Source organism: Muntiacus reevesi, chromosome 20 (assembly GCF_963930625.1).
Source record: "Muntiacus reevesi chromosome 20, mMunRee1.1, whole genome shotgun sequence".
Classification (NCBI taxonomy): Eukaryota; Metazoa; Chordata; class Mammalia; order Artiodactyla; family Cervidae; genus Muntiacus; species Muntiacus reevesi.
Window position 1 is genome coordinate 48686962 of NC_089268.1, and position 16748 is coordinate 48703709.

Below are 16748 nucleotides of genomic sequence, written 5' to 3' on the forward strand. Positions count from 1 at the left end.
CCACAGCAAGCCTTTACCCCGGAGCGTTTTAGGCGTCAGCAAGAACACTGCTGTAATTTTGTCTCTCCACAACCCAGGAAACCTCAGATGCTGGGTTTAAGGTTTTGATTCACCAGGCATTTATGGCCTGCTATTCCGGGTAGTTCAACTACAGACAGATGGTAATTAATAGCAACAGGCATTTTAAAACCATGCATTTCTTTCCTCTTTTCATCGCTAACACAGTGGCACCTTGACGGTTGTAAAAGACCTGCAAACAAGACGGTCAACCCCAGTCTCCCAACTCCAGCCCCTTCACAGGAGCAAGAGGGACAGAAACAGAAGCGGGGAGCAGGAGGGTGTGGAGGGGGCAGGGCCCTGGGGATTCTGCTTCCAGGGACAGGGGGCCTCTGGGCGCCCCATGGGCTCCGGCAGCAGCAGGCGACCTCGTCGTTTATGGGGGGTGTTGAAGGAGGCGGCTCTGCAGGTGCGTGATGTGGCCCGGGGGACATGTGAATTTTTAATATTTCAGGCTCCCTGAGGGCAGAGACGAGGTCTCTTTTGCCCCCTGGTGTAGCCTAAGTGCTGAGCAGAGGGCCCGGTACGTGGGTGGCCGGCAGTGACTCGGGGGGTGAATTAATGGGGCTCTCCTCAGCAGGAGAGCCGAGGTGCGCTGGGGCCAGGACAGCCGCACTCCGGGATGAAGTTATCAAGAGGTTAGTTTAGTGGAGACTGTGATGTCTGCGTGTGAGGTTTCACCAGCTTCCGGGCCTCATGTCCAGAGTGTGGGGCTTCCCGGAAGAAGGGACGGCTCACCCCCAGCTCTGCCCTTGCAGGCGGGCCGTCACCTTCCTGCATCTCTCAGCATCACTTACGCTGTGGCAGCCCGTGACTCTGTGGGCAGAGGAGCTCATGCAATAGCTTGCAGGACTGTACCAAGATTCTTAAACGAACCACGAGGCACTCCTTGTGGGCCAGTTTCTTTATTTGATCCTGGGTTCCCAGAGCAGGAAAGAGGTGAGCTTTGTCAGGAGAGCACTTGGGGTGAGAGAGGTCCCTCAAGACTGCTGGGTTGACCCCCAGGAGCTCCTGGGGGGCGGATACTCCGGGGCCTTCGTTGCATCCGTGGAGTGCGGGGACCCCTGGTCCTGGGGCTGACATCAGCGCCGACCCCTTCCGGGAGGCTTGCTCTGTGGTCCGCTGGTCCTCCCTCTCGGCAGGGTCCGTGGAGGAGCTGCTGTTGCCGCAGGACAGGTGACGGCGCTTCCAGACGCTCAGGAGTAGAGGACGGTGGCGCTGGCGCAGGCCACGGTGGCGCGGTCCTGGTTGCGGAGCTCCAGCAGGACCTGGTACTCCCCCTGAGGGGCACGGGGAAGCAGCAGCGGTGAGACCGCAGGGCCGTCGCCTCGCAGCGGGCGCTCACCCAGCCCGTCACGGGCGGCCTCCGCGCTCGACCCTGGGGGTTAGGTCAGCGGGACGAACCGCGCCCGCCCCGCGGGCCCCAGGCTGGCCGGGAGAGTGGAGGGCGCCCGGGATGGCTGGCCACGCCTGAGATGCCCGTGCTCCAGACGGCGCTCCCGCGGTGGGTGGGCCGACGGGGTGGCGGGGCGGCTGGGGCTGGTGTGCGGTTTTGAGTAGCGCGCTCAAGGCAGGTCCCCTGAGCAGGTGACCTCGGGGCCAAGACCTGAAGGGAGACGGGACTCCCGGCAGGAGAGGGGAGGAGGCAGGGGACCGCCCCGCGGACCGTGGGCAGGGGGGCGCTGGCCTCCACTCCGGGGGTGGCTTGTCCTGACGTGGCTGTCGGCAGGGTCCCCCGTTGGAAGGAGACGGGGGGTGCGGGGGGAAACGCGGAGGAAGCGGTGGGCCAGGTAGGAGGCGCTGCAAGAGCCAGGCGAGAGGTGGGGAGGGTTCGGAGCAGCTGGGGGAGCGGGGAGAGGTGGGCGTTCTGGTTGAATTTGCAAAGAGCTGGGATGGTTTGCGGAGGAGACCCACGTGGGTGGGGAAGAGAGGGGTGAAGGGTGACCTCAAGGATGCTGGCCTGAGCAACAGGAAGGACAGGGTGCTGTGTGCTGAGACGGAGGAGACAGCTGGGGGCAAAACTCCACGGCCGGGAACCCGAACGCAGCACTAGAGAAAGTGTTCCTGCCTTTCAGGGGTCCTTTCTGGCCACAGCCGACCAGAGGAGCCCCTCTGCCTGCGGTCGGGGGAGGCCAGCCAGGCTGTGAGCGGCGCAGCAGAGAGGACCCAGGCAGGAGCCCCGTCGGCAGCGCTCGTAGCCAAAGCCGGCGGCTGTGGACGCTCTGTCCCAAGGAGAAAGGCTCTCCGTGGCGAAGGGTGGAGGCAGCTCCTGGAACTCTTGGCCCATCTCTGAGGAGCCGGTCACCCAAGGGAAAGCGTGTTAGTTGCTCAGTCGTGTCCAACTCTTTGCAATCCCACGGACTGTAGCCCGCCAGGCTCCTCTGTCCATGGATTCTCCAGGCAGGAATACTGGAGTGGGCTGCCTTCCTCTTCTCCAGGGACTCTCCCCACCCAGGGATCAAATTCAGGTCTCCTGCGCTGCAGGCAGATTCTTTACCGTCTAAGACACCAGGGAAGCCCCCATCCAAGGAAGGAAGGGTGTTTAATCTGTATCAGCCGGAGGGCAGGGCCAGATCAGACCACCGGATGGACGGTCCATGACTGGTCTCAGGCTAGGAGAGAAGAACTTTCTAGCAATTAGCAGAGGCCCAGGAGTGAGCGGGTTCCCGAGCACTGATGGGGTCTCGGGTGTGAGCGCTGCTGAAGGCGACCTTCAGCACCCTTCCCCTTAAAGACTCTATGACAGTCTAGGCTCCCTGGGTCTGCTCAGATAGCAGCGGCTATGACTGCAGAAGCAGTGTTAGGGGTAAAAGCCAGAGAATTAGGTCTGGATAAAGACCAGCTCACACGTGCACCTGAGTGGGTTTCCTCCTCACTGTCATCATCATCATCACCATCATCTACTCTTCACTGTTCCTGTGCCTTTAAGAACACGCCACACAAAATTGTTGTAACCCAACTGAACCTTTCATCCTTGCTTTACATGCCTGACAAAGGATGCAGTATTTGAAGGAAGGGGTTCGGGATTCTGAGTCCCAAGATGTATTAATACATACTCTGCTCTAAGGGGCGAGAGGGTTCAGGCAGCTGTGCGCATCTGTGGGCAGGAGGAAGGGATGAGGCACAGAACAGGGGCCTTTCTGCGGTCTGGGTTTGCAGGTAGGAGACCGCAGTTGCACCCCTGGCACTAACATGGTTCAGGCCGTACCTGCAAGCTGGCAGCCAAGTTGGAAGCTTATAGAGTCTCTAAATTCTAAGTCAGAAAGCAGCTGCCATAGACAGATGCCGCTGCAGGCGGGACGTCAATGGGGCCAAGGACTGGTTGTGAGAAAAAGAAAATAATACCGACACACAAGACTGGCGGCTGAGTGGAAGTTTTCAGTTGAGCAGGGGTAGAATTAGCGCAGAGCCCACCTCTGGGGGGTTTGGTGGGAGGAGGGGGGCCTGGGGAAGGTCTTCTAAAACCAAAAGTCTGCACACCATTTCTGTCCCACGTTAGGAAGTAGCGTCTCTGCGGCCTGCAGGCTGGTGGCCGGCCAGGGGAGCCTGGGCTGGCCGGGCTGGTCTCGGGCCAGCAGAGGAGCCCAGGTCGGGATTAAGGCCTCCAGCTGCCTGTGCGGCTCACGTGATGGGTCATACGTGTCCGCTCTGGTTCTCTCCCCTGCAGGCCTGGCTTGGGGGGTCAGGATTGGCCAGGTTCCTGTTCCATGGGCCCAGAAAGAGGTAGGAGGACCGGGCAGAGGGCTCCTGAGGATGCTTGAACAGGCAGGCGGGGGCAGGCAACCTGACCACTGTCTTAGCCTCATACTGGGCAACATCTCAAGGAGCATCGTTAGTGGGCCATGGATACAGGTAACGCATTCACCCACGTATCCTACGTGGATGCAATAAACCTCGTTACATCTCTGCTTCATTTCTTTCAAAGCAATCCTATGACTTTTAAGTTCTTTCTCTCTATTTCATTGCAGTTGCTAAGAGTAACTGCTTTTTTTTTTTAAGTCAATAATGCAAAACAAAATTTAATTGCTTGCAAATTTCTAGTTGATAGATTGGGGGGCATGGGGAAGCTCCACAGAAAAATGGAGAAAGAAAAATAATTCAAGTAGCAAAGATTTAAAGCAAAAACTTAGTGGGAGGAATTTGGTCTCACATCCTAGAAGGGAAGAGAGTTTGCAGAACTTGCATGTTACCCTGAAAGGCCCGAGGAGAAGACTCTGGAAAGCTGGACCTGCTCCAGCTGCCAGAGCATCGCCGGAGAAAGACCGAGGTGGTCTGGAGACTTGGCGGCTTGAAGCGGAGGAACCCAGAGACTGGGACAGAGAGGGAACATGCCCGGGGAATGAAACGAGTTCAAGAGATTCTTTATGGAGAAGGAGGTCCTTTTCTAGAGTCATACTCAGGCTTTGGAAGATGAAAAGGATGAAACTGAAAACCAAAAAATGAGACTGACTACATTTCTGTGATTCTCGTGATGTTTTTCCAAAGGATGCTCTTAGGAGTAGCTATTGAGCATGGATCGCTATGTCCAAGCTGCTGGAATTCAGCTGTTTCATAAAGTAATGGTATTTTAAATAAAATGGAATTGTTGGAAAAACAGTGAAGGCGCAAGACGTGGGCATTTTATTTATGGGGTGGGAGCTTGTGAGCACTGAGCAAGCTCGGTAACTGGGGAGCTTAGTGCGTTCTGGGCTGTCTCTGTTGCCTTTTCTGAACGGCCAGCCCGCCTGGGGCTGCCTCCCTCACCTCTAACAGTTCTGGCCACGTGGAGGCCCCTGGACAGAGTCCTCCAGCAGGACAGGGTCCCAGGGCCCCTCTCTACGGGCGCTGTCTCCACAAGGGGTGCCCCAGGGTCCCACAGGACAAAAATGTTAAATGCCAAAACCCGAGCGTCAAGCTTTAATTAGCAAGTGCCCACGATGAAGTAACGGCTTTTCCCAGAAAGGGTCTTCTCAGTGACGGGCTAAGCAAAAACTTGAAGGTTTTCGTTTAATTCCCTCTCCTCCTCCTCTGCTGTCTCTCTCCCCTGCCCACCACCTCCTTTAAGAAACTGCTCAATACAATAATTAAGGAACAAAAGAAAACAGCAAACCAAACCCTTACCTCGGGAATTTCAAATCCAGGATTATTGATAGGGCCAGCATAATAAATCTGCTCTGGAAAAAGAGACAAAACGCACATCACGTCATTCAATCATCGAAAACAAAATTGACTTGCTCTATTACCTGTGCTTACTGCGCCCTGGGGAGCCAGTGATGGAAGGAAAAGGTCTCTGGCTGTGGTACATAAATCCCTAAGTGAGACAGAATCCAGGCCGTAGCAAGCAGCAGGAGACACGCAGGTCACGAGAGAGCCAGGCAGAATGAGGATGCAGGGGCTAGGCTGGCCCTGGGATGCTCAAGGTTAAGTCCTAAGACAACTTCCCGTAACTGATCGGCCCTGGATAGTTACGATCCCTTGGGCTCAGCACCCTCGTTTTTAAGGCGGGTATAGTAAGGACCACAAGAGTTGCGAGGAATGAAGAGAGTTAATCCGTATAAAGCACTGATAACAACGCTTGGAAAGCTTTGCTAAAGGTACGAACAGAGATGCTGCGTATGAGGCAATGGTTGGTGTGGGGCGTTTGGATGACAAGATCTCCCTGAGGCTTCTCGCTGATTCTGTGACTTCTCGGTAGCCTTTCAAGACAATCCCTTGGCTGCTGTTGGCAGGAGTGGGTTTCTGCTGCCTGCAGCTCAAGAACCGTGACTGCTAGGACATGAACCACTTAGAGTCCCTCAGGGAACGGGACGCAGCTGACAGAGGAGCAGAGCCCCAGCACAGCAGTGAGTGCGTCCCTCCCCGTCAGGTGCGGCTGGATTCTGCTTGGACTCCCTTGGACGCGTTTTATACCGACCTCATGATTCTATTTGGTGTTCTAAGGCGGCACGGTGCCAACGGCCGGGCCCTGGAGGCAGGATCCAGCTCTCCTCCCCGCTAAGTGTTGGTGGACGAGTTGCCTGCCTGTTCTGTGACTCGGCACCCGCACTTGCAACACAGAAGCGGGAACGCCTCTCCTGCCGGCCGCCGAGAGGACTGGAGCTGAGTGTGAGCTCGTGGAGGACGGGGCCCCGGGAAGGGCAGAGCCAGCAGGTTTCCCCGTCCAGTTACTCACCTTACTCACCCGGTGTGAGGGAGAGGGACGGGAAGGTGCCCGTGGGGGACGCAGAGAAACACACCAAGGCTGGGTTTGGGAACCCTCTCCCTGAGCCAGTGTGAACAACTGCTAAGTTCTACTGGTGTCTTCTTTTTTTGCTTCCATTTTAAAAAATGGATGAGTGCTATTTTTTGAAGCATACCAAACAAATGCTATTTAGCACTTTGTTACGCTCACTTAATGCTCCGAGATCTGCTGATTTGGGCTTCACTATGAGGGACCTTTGCTGGGTGGGAGATTGCCATGACCTTGGTCTTCACTTTACAGTTTCAACTGGAGCTTTTCTGTGGGCCCATGAAGTTCCTGAGAATTGCTGCAAGTAACTCACAAAACTTTTTTTTTTTTTTAACCTGATGAAACAACACCTAAAATTAAACTCTTGCTCCTTCCGTTTCCAGATCATCTCAGGTTCTGAGATTCCTTTAATTAACATCCTCACACTCCAGGGCTATAAAAAGAGCCGCGTTATATCTGTACCCACTTCTTACTTTCCTTCTTTGGGAATCTTGATCAGTTTTTAATACGGAGTGGATTCACATTTTCACCCTCCTGCTTCTTAATACTTGAAGTCGTTCCTGCCAATCGACTTTTTTGGGGGACCCAGATATTTGTGTGATTGGCACACAGTATCTTTTAAGAGAAGAAATGGATTTTAAAATGTGGAAATAAAAGCTCCCAAAGAGTCGTGGACCAGACGGCTGCCCTTTCACTAAGAGAGGAATCTAATGTTATTTAAACTTGGCCACATTCACTGTGCACTTGCAACGGGGCATTTATAAAACTATGAAATGAGCAACCTTCTAAGGCTTACTCACTCAGGGTCCTGCCACGCCCCCTCTCCAGGCATTTAGAAATGGGCTTGTTAACCCCCGTCTTTCTGCCCTAATATCACACTGGCTTCCTCTCAACGACAAACTCCTATAAGGACTCCTTGACAATCTTAGCCTCTTTCTCTGCCAAGAATGGTTCCGACAGACACATGGGTTGTGTCCCCCACTTCTAGCCAGATAGTTTCTCCACTGGGCAGGGGACTTGGCTGGTGGGAGCTCTTGGGGGTCTGGGAAAGGGCAACAAGAACAGTCTAAGAAGGCAAACCTTTTCTGAGTAGTGGTAGGATCCCCTAACAGAGACACTCACATCTCACCTCAGCTACACCAGCAGCTGTATCACCCGTGAAGTTCTCAGAACTTCTTGGAGGGCCTTTTCATTGGAACCATACAGAGTTTGAGTTTTCCCCTGATGAAGCATAATTACCTGGCCTCGTCACAACGTCAGGGTATGCGGAGGTCAGACAAGTTGTGCTGATTCTCCGTCTGGATGCTGCACTGGCTACTAATGCCCGCTCCCTTCTCCTACAAGATGCCCATGTCCTGATTTCTAGAACCCATAGATACCTTACAAGGCAAAATGAATTTTGCGATTGCAGTCATGTTCAGGATTTTGAGATGGGGAGATTACCTTGGATTGTCTGGGTGAGCCCAGTGTAACCACAAGGGTCCTCATAAGTTGGAAAAGATTGGAAGAAGAAGGGGGTGTGAGGATGGAAGCAGAGAGAAGGGAAGTGGCTACAAGCCACGGAATGCCAGCAGCCTCCAGAAACTAAAAACCTCAAGGAAACAGATCTTTATCCATCCTCTGAATTCTCCGGAAGGAACACAGCCCTCCTGACTCTGGTTTCAGGCCTCTGGTGTCCAGAATCATAAGAGAGAACCTTTGTGTGGCAGGTCACTAGGGTCACAGCAGCAGCAGGACGCTGATACACTGACCTTGGGCTGACCTTGGGCTCAGAGGGGAGACACTAGGTGGTTGACCGCAGAAAGGCCAAGAGTGGTGGCTTACATACACTTGAAGTGAAGTGAAGTGAAAGTCGCTCAGTCGTGTCTGACTCTTTGCGACCCCATGGACTATACAGTCCTTGGAATTCTCCAGGCCAGAATACTGGAGTGGGTAGCCTTTCCCTTCTCCAGGGGAATCTTCCCAACCCAGAGATCGAACCCAGGTCTCCTGCACTGCAGGCGGATTCTTGGGCTCCCAGCAAAGACGTCTTTGGAACCATGACACCCGCGTACTCTAGGATTTCAACAAAAGAGAAGGTACCTGGGCTAGAGAATGAAGTTTCCAACACACATTCCAACGAAACTCAGGACAGGTGGTTAAGAAAAATATAGGGCCACACAGAACCTACCAGGTCAGTGATGCTCAGTACAGCTTTCCACAAACGTGTGACTGTCCTGTGTCTACATCATTAAGTAAAGCAGCCGCTGTCCACACGTAGCCACTGAGAACCTGAAAGGTGGCTAGTGTGGCTAAGTGTATAATTTAATTTAAGTGTAAGTGATTTCAACAGCCCCCCGTGACGAGCGGCTATCATACTGGAACCTGCGGTTTTAGGTCAGCACTGTCTCATGGAAATATCACCTGAGCCACGTCTGTAATCTGCATTATTTTTAAAAAGGAGAAAGAAACAAGTGGAATTAATTTAACAACACATGTATATTAACCCAAATGTTAAAATCATTATAATTTCAATGAGCCTATTTGCAAAGCAGAAATAAAGACACAGACAAAAAGAACAAATGCATGGACACCAAGGAGGGCAAAGGGGGTGGGATGGTGAACGGAGAGCGCGGCATTGACATATGCACACTGTGGATGTTACGCATAAAATAGATGACGAATGAGAACCTGCGGTATAGCCCAGGCAGCTCTGCTCGGTATCCTGTGGTGGCTTAAGTGGGAAGAGAACCCGAGAAAGAGGGGTGGCTGTGTGCGTGTGGCTGGTTCACATCGCTGTGCAGCTGAGACCAACACAACATCATAAAGCAACTAGACTTCAACAAAAACATTTTTGCAAAAAAATGTATTTAATACATTGCATACAAAATGCAAATTTTGAATTTAATTTTTTAAAAAAAATCTAGGTCCCTGCAAGGAGATCCAACCAGTCCATCCTAAAGGAGATCAGTCCTGGGTGTTCATTGGAAGAACTGATGCTGAAGCTGAAACTCCAATACTTTGGCCACCTCATGCGAAAAGTTGATTCATTGGAAAAGACCCTGATGCTGGGAGGGATTGGGGGCAGGAGGAGAAGGGGACAACAGAGGGTGAGATGATTGGATGGCATCACCAACTCGATGGACATGGGTTTGAATAAACTCTGGGAGTTGGTGATTGACAGGGAGGCCTGGCGTGCTGTGGTTCATGGGGTCGCAGAGAGTGAGACATGACTGAGCAACTGAAATGAACTGAACTGAACTGAAAAGCAAAGAAAATGTTAAAGAACTTAAAGCCATTGACAATGAATATTTATCTGGCAGAGTAAGACCAGTTAACAATTAAAGGGAAAAAAAAAACGATGATGCCTTTAAGACGGTGACACGCATATCAAAGTTAAGTTAAACTTGAAAAAACTGATCAAGCCTTTTAAAATCCTTTTTAAAAAATGGCAACCTTTATGATCATATTGAAAGTAAAACACGCATGAATTAAAATATGCCATTAATAATTTTATCTTGAAGTTATGTGAATCATCTCCACTTGAAAGATTTTTTCAACAAAATTTTTAAAAAGACTGTAATTTCAATATATTACCAACATAGAAAGTATCAATGAGATTTTTAAATTCTTTTTTCATACTATGCTTTGTACAAAGTCTTCAAAATTTGGTGCAAACTCTGCACTCAGAGCTCATCTCACTTGGATGGGCCCCATTTCTGAATATGAGGAGCCACACGTGACCAGTGGCTCTTGGACTGGTCAGGGCCAACGACGGAGCCATGGACGGCCCAGGAGGTGAAATGATTTTCTCCAACGTCATTCCTCCTACAAGGACTGTGTGTCTTTGCCGCCCAGGTTTTCTCTGTAAGAGCTGTAACTTCTGGCAGCAAGAAAGGAGGGAGGATTTAAGTTTTTTTTCCTTACCAACCTATTTTTTGATTTCTGTGGATAAACACTTAATATAAGTCTCAAAATACAGCTTGTGAATCAGTGGGCTGATTGCATTGCCAGAAGGAGAAGCGAAGAAGATGGTGATGGGAAGAAAGAGGAGAAACTGAGACGAACTTCAGAAACCCGGGACAGCCACAGGGAAGGGCGACATGACCGGAAGTAATGGGACAGACATCACAGAGGGCGGTCCTCCTCGGGCTGGGGGCTCAGGTGTTCGTGCGCACCACAGCTCTCAGGATGTCTGTTAAAATGCAAATACCAGCAACCCGCGGGGCCCAAGTTTTGGGGTGGGACAGGAGAGCTGCCAGTCTGCCTTCTCAAGTAGCTTCCTAAACGATGATTACACAGAATTGTGAGTACTGGCTTCCCTGATGGCTCAGACGGTAAAGCATCTGCCCGCAACGCCGGAGACCCGGGTTCAATCCCTGGGTGGAGAAGATCCCCTGGAGAAGGAAATGGCACACACTCCAGTGTTCTTGCCTGGAGAATCCCATGGACAGAGGAGCCTTGTTGGCTACAGTCCACGGGGTTGCAAATAGTCACAACTGAGTGACTTCACTTCACTTCAATTAGATTTAATGAAACTCCACAGCAGGCTGAGAATTTGTAAAGGATCCCGTATTACCTTAGAGAATTAAAAACACTGTGGTCCTTTGTTGCTGTTCCGTTGCTAAGTCATGTCTGACTCTCTGCCACCCCATGACTGCAGCACGCCTGGCTTTCCCGCCCTTCACTGTCTCCCAGAGTTTACTCAAGTTCATGTTCAATGAGTCAGTGATGCCATCCAACCATCCCATCCTCTGCCGTCCCCTTTCCCTCCCACCTTCAGTCTTTCCCAGCATCGGGGTCTTTCCCAAGGAGTCGGCTCTTTGCATCAGGTAGCCAAAGTATTGGAGCTTCAGCATCAATCCTTCCAAAGAATATTCAGGACTGACTTCCTTTAGGATGAACTGGTTTGATGCCCTTGCAGTTCCAGGGACTCTCAAGAGTCTCCTCCAAACCACAACCTGAAAGCGTCAGTTCTTTGATGCTCAGATTCTTTATGGTCCAGCTCTCACATTCGTACATAACTACTAGAAAAACCATAGCTTTGACTATCCAGACCCAGGTCCTATGTCACTATTAATCTCAATATTCTGGGCTCAACAAAAAGAACTGATGGATTTCAAAGGACCAGTTCAACGTATTCTGCCTCATTTACAAGAGGCTTAGTTTTGAGGATGGAGGGAAGCTCCCAGGGCTACAGGATTCCTTAGCAGGCAATGTGTCTTTCTCTTCCTTCCTTCCCTTCTTTCTTTCTTTTCTGTCTGTCTTTTCTTTCTTTCCTTCCTTTCCTTCTCTCAGTTTAAAAAAAAAGTCCAAGGTGATCATTGTTTCTATTTTTTTTTTTTTTTGTAGTTCAAGGGTGGGTGTTTTCTGCCAATGCAGTAACAAACCACTGTTTTTCTTGGTTCTTTATGAACTTGCAGCAGCGGCAGCTGCCCACTCGCTGCAAGCAGGAAACCCACAGCTGCTTGAAGTATGCAAGGAATAAAACACGAGGAGAAGAAAGGCTGATGGCTGAGTTGCTGCTGCTTCCAAATTCCAGTTTCGTGAGAACTGCAGGCGGGGGTCTCTCCCCAGAGGTGGAGGCGGGCTGCCGGGGCTCTGCTCTCTCAGCCAGCAGAGGATATACAACCTGGACCTAAGTCAGGCTCCCGCCACCTCCAAGGGAAAAAGGTCTTAAACTTCTAAGCCCCCGAGGCTCTGCCGCCTCTCCAGGCCTTGTTAAAATGCAGACTTCCACTCTGAGATTGATGACTTCAGGGGCTCAGAGCCCTTGGTCGAGAAATCCCTCATCACCTGCGGGCAGCTGCTGCCATTTATCACTTACTGAGTCCTGTGTGCCAGACTCTGTCCTGAGGACTTTGTATAATTGTCCAATTTATCCTTACTAAGAATCCCGTGAGGTCTGTGTAGAGATGTGGAAACTGAGGCTCAGATACACTGAGTAATTCTGCCTGAAGCCACACAGCCATAAGGGACAGCGAAGGTCTGGTTCTGTGTAAGCCTGGCCTCCAACCCTGTGTTGGATGAGACTGAACACAAAAGTCCAGGGACCCGCAGAACCGAAAGCCTGAAAAAGCGAAGCAACTTGGAGACACAGGAGGTCTTGCTGTTGTGTAGCTGCTCAGTCGTGTCTGACCCTGTGCAACCTCACGGACTGTAGCCCGCCAGGCTCCTCTGTCCATGAGATTTCCCAGGCCCGCCAGGCTCCTCTGTCCATGAGACTTCCCAGGCAAGAAGACTGGAGTGGGCTGCCATGCCCTCCTGCAGGGGATCTTCCCGACCTGGAGATCGCATCTGCATCTCCCGGGTCTCCTGCACTGGCAGGTGGATTCTTTACGGCTGAGCCACCCGGGAAGCCCAAAGATAAGCAGGTCCCGCTGAGATGTGAACTCAGATTGCTGGATTCAAAGTCCAGGGTGCTAACCATTACAGCACAGGGCCACTACAGGAGGTCCACAATGGCCCAGAAATCACGGATGTGCAAACAGGTAGGGGACGCTACCCCAGAGAAGATGCATTTTAAAATTGAGGCCTCAGACACAGCCACTTGCTCCCCTTCTTTTAGAGGAGAAATCAGTGGCTCGGGTCCTGGGACCGCATCTGTTACTAAGACGTACCATGAATGCAGAACAGTTAAAAGTGAGGCCCCAGGTGGGGCTGCGGGTGTGTTGACAGAGGCTGTCCGGTCCTCGGCACAGATTACCGGTGGGATTCTTAAGGTGGCCTTTGCCTGGAAGGCGTTTTGTCTTGTTTTCTACTACAGCTGTGTGAGGTATAAGGCATTTTGCAGACAGTGTTTGGGGCATTTTTTCCAAATCTAGGTACTTTCCAAATTTCCTTCGTTTCTTAGACCCACAGAAAGCAGCACTTAGACATGGTGAGGCAGCGAAACACTGGTTGATGAAATGTGAATTGCTGACCTCGATAGAGCTGTCAGGACTCACTTTAAACAGCTAGAGACAGTGAGACTGAGAGGCCTTTGCAATCAGTAATCTCGGGGCATGGCCAGGCTCACGTGCTCAGCGTGAACCCGGACAGACAGGAAACGCCCACGTTTGTGAAAGGGAGGGCGGGGAGGCGCCCAGCCCGAGCGCCCACTCAGTTTCCCGCTTTGTCTTCCTTGCAGGTGTGAGACCAGTGACCTTTGTCGTGGAAGCCCTACAATTCCAGCTGCTGTTAGGAATGACAGCTGCCTCCTGGGCGAAGTCATGTCAGACCTGAAAAATAGCTCTCAGGGGATCTTCTCTGTTATGCATTGAAATTCATCTAATTATGATGTACTCCCCGCTTTGGACAAACACTGAACGCAGGTAAGATCGGACTGACGCAAAAGATGAACCAGGGAGCAATTATTTCTTTGACTAAAGGACTTATCAGCTTGCAAAAGGCGTCAGGGTCATATTTATCTTAACTCCAAGCTTGCAATGCCTTTAAAATTAAGTCCATATCTAATGTTTTCATGTAGCTTATCACACTGGTCATTTTTCACAAGGTGCCACTGCTAACACTTAACAACAATTTTCTCTTTGCAAACACCTGATAAACGCATTTCATTTGATGTCCACACTCACCCTGTAAGGCATGTCCTGTGGGATGGGCTGTGTGGTCATTTTTATACAACATGTGATGATACATGAGGTTAACCTTATCCGCAGGGGAGGGGGCACCCTAGACGTCGGTCTGGATATCATGACCTTGGCCCCAAGCTCCTGTCCACCTCTCTCTGGGCCCCAGCCGGCCATTAGCTGGCCAAACACCTACCTCCTTTCCTTCTTCCACAGAAAGAAAACTTGGGTAGATCCACTTCACAGATGGGGTAGGAGAAGTTCAGGATGGACAATCCTTTACTGAAGAGCGCGATGTCCAGAAACAGCTGCTCGATGTCCTCCCCTGGGAGCAAAGGGGAGGCCAGCTTTCCTGTTAGTATGGGTTTCGCTGAGCGTCAGAGTGTGCAGAAGTCATAAAAGCCTGAGCTGAAGACCTTTCATCGCCAGAAATCTGCGCTGTATGGCGAACAGCTTTCTATTTTGGTAAAACAGTGTTTGGGCAACGTGACTGGGACAAGTCTGTGGATGAAAGACAGCCCTTTCATGGACTTCACCTGCCTGGAGCAGCTAGCTGACCTGCGCCCCTACCCTGATGCCGTGGTCTCTGGGGACCTGCCTCCTACGGATTCTCAGCTATGTGGTCCCAGGTGCCTCCCCCGAGAGCGGCGGGCTGCGGTCCAGCCTGCAACCCCCACCGCTGATGCCCATTATCACCCAGGAAGCTTCTGGCCGCTCTGCACGGCTGGCTCCCGGCTCTCTGCCTTTTTCTCCTTTCCTCCCTGCTTAGATTCCACTCACTCCCTTCCTTCTAGTCCTGTTTCTCCCTACAGCATTCCTGGAACTGTTGGTATGGAGCCCAGACACTGTGCAAGGTCTGGAAATACCGAGATGCCTGAGAGGTCTTGGCATCCGGGAATGTTCCCTCCATTTCTCTGGAAAGAGTTCACATGCTCAATTTATTAAATCCTTCTGCTCTGGTTTTGAGGAAACTGTGAGAAGGGAGAGAGTCTAGCAGCTCTAGCAATATGATGACCAACTGTGACAACTTGGCCACGTAAAAATAAAAATAAATAACCTGAAAGCCTTCTGGCTCATTGACTCAGTGGACAGAGAAGATGTCCTGTGTCTTTGCCCGAGTCCAGGTTTAAGAGCTTAGATGAGCTATTTGTGGAATGAAATAATGCAAAGATAAACCATGCTGCTGGTGCCAGACTTGTTTGTGGCGGAGACAACTAGTAAACAACCTTCTCTTGAGCAAACATTGATACTTAGGCTCGAAATATTTTCTTTTTTTTTGCTGGATATACTGATTCCAGGTGCTTATAGCATCCAAATGAGTGTCTAGGGTCTCTTCTCATAAAAGAACAGCTTTAAATGAGAGTTCTGCTCTATCTGGATATTACCCAGAGAGAGAAATGGAAATGGAAATAGTTAATTCCAGAGAGTGATGGGATGCAGCGGCTCAGCCACTACAGTAAATACGAATAACTGGGTGTCTGAGCCACGAAGAGGTTGTGTCATGTTTTATATTATGACAATAATGTTTACTTACTCAGAACCATTCCAAATCTAATGTTGAGATTTGGTTTTAATTGTCTGGAACACTGGTCGACAGAAAAGCCAAAATCTTGCAATGGGTCTGCCAAGAAGAAAAGGACGGGGTAGACGTGAGGACACCACACGGTCTGCAAGCTCACGCTCAAGACTCACACCCACTCTGTGCCTTTTTTCCACGTGAGTCACTGAAGCGGCTTTGGCAGCATACTGCCCAGCACTCTCCTTGCCGAAGTCCGTGATGCTCTCATCCGCCCCTCCCCGTCTCTGCAAACCCGACGCCGAGTTCACTCTGACAGCAGGTCTCGGGCTGAGAAATGAGCACAACGTCCTGATGGGTGGGTTTCATCTTTTCTTTCTTTTTCTAACTTTTTGGCCGCGCCACGCAGCACATGAGATCTTAGTTCCCCAACCAGGGTTCAAACTCGCAGCCCCTGTGGTGGAAGCACAGAATCTTAACCACTGGACCACCAGGAAAGTCCTGGGTGGGTTCTGTCTTTACTTGTTAAAACTCCGATTATTGTTTGCTTTTATTTCCTGAACTTTTGTCCTTAAAATTGATTGCCTCAGATATTTCACAAAGTATTTTGTACTATATTTCAAGCAAGAGAAAGTAGGTGCAACTTTTCAAAGTTAAGACCTGCCTTTATCACTCCGTCCTACCCCATCCCATTCAACACAGCAATTGTTTCCAAATATCCCACTATCTGAAAGGTATTGTGTCAAATAGAAAAGCTACAAAACCAATATTTTTTACGTATAATTTCTGCTTATTCCGAACGTCCCAGTGGCTTGTCTATGCCTTAGAGGGAGTCAAGAAATGCTCTGCTGGCCCCAAGTTCCATTTCCCACATCAGAGTCCACGCTCCATTCCCCAAGATCTTGGCGGCAATGTCAGCGCCATCCAGCAAGTTTTCCAGCAAGTTCCAGGCGCTTTCTCCTGAGTCTCCTGGTCTTACCGGTTCAGGCCATTGTCTACAAACTAAAGTCGCTCATTCCCACTTGTTTTGTGTGAAGGTTTCTCTGTGCTGTGCCAAGTCGCTTCAGTCGTGTCTGACTCTATGTGACCCCACGGACCGTAGCCAACCCGGCTCTTCTACCCATAGGATTCTCCAGGCAAGAATCCTGGAGCGGGTTGCCACGCCCTCCTCCAGATTTCCCCCACATAGCTTTCTGCTTCTCTAAGCTCTTCAAATAGCTGTGTCTGAAGTACTGTTTACGGCCTACGAGCATGTGTGACTTTGTGCCTTGACGTTTGACTTTCCTCACAATAATTAACCTAAACGCAGACCTCCTGAAAGGCAAGAGCCAGAGTTTTGTTTCATTCGTGTTGTTTCGTTTTTAATTTCCTTTTTCCTTATGTCTCCTTCTGGGTCCCAGAGAAGACAGCTGATTTTAAG

At 50.7% G+C, this 16748-nt stretch overlaps 1 protein-coding gene across 1 annotated transcript in view; it reads right to left on the reverse strand.

Moving 5' to 3' along the window:
- Nucleotides 1-956: 956 nt before the first annotated feature.
- LY86 (lymphocyte antigen 86) overlaps nt 957-16748 on the reverse strand; it is a 39791-nt gene continuing 23999 nt past the window's right edge. The window contains exons 2-5 of the mRNA XM_065913001.1: nt 15347-15433; nt 14009-14137; nt 5158-5210; nt 957-1337 (exon numbers count right to left, since the gene is read on the reverse strand). Of these exons, the coding sequence (XP_065769073.1) occupies nt 1254-1337; nt 5158-5210; nt 14009-14137; nt 15347-15433 (353 nt within the window). The 3' untranslated portion in view covers nt 957-1253. The remainder of the gene's footprint in view (nt 1338-5157; nt 5211-14008; nt 14138-15346; nt 15434-16748) is intronic.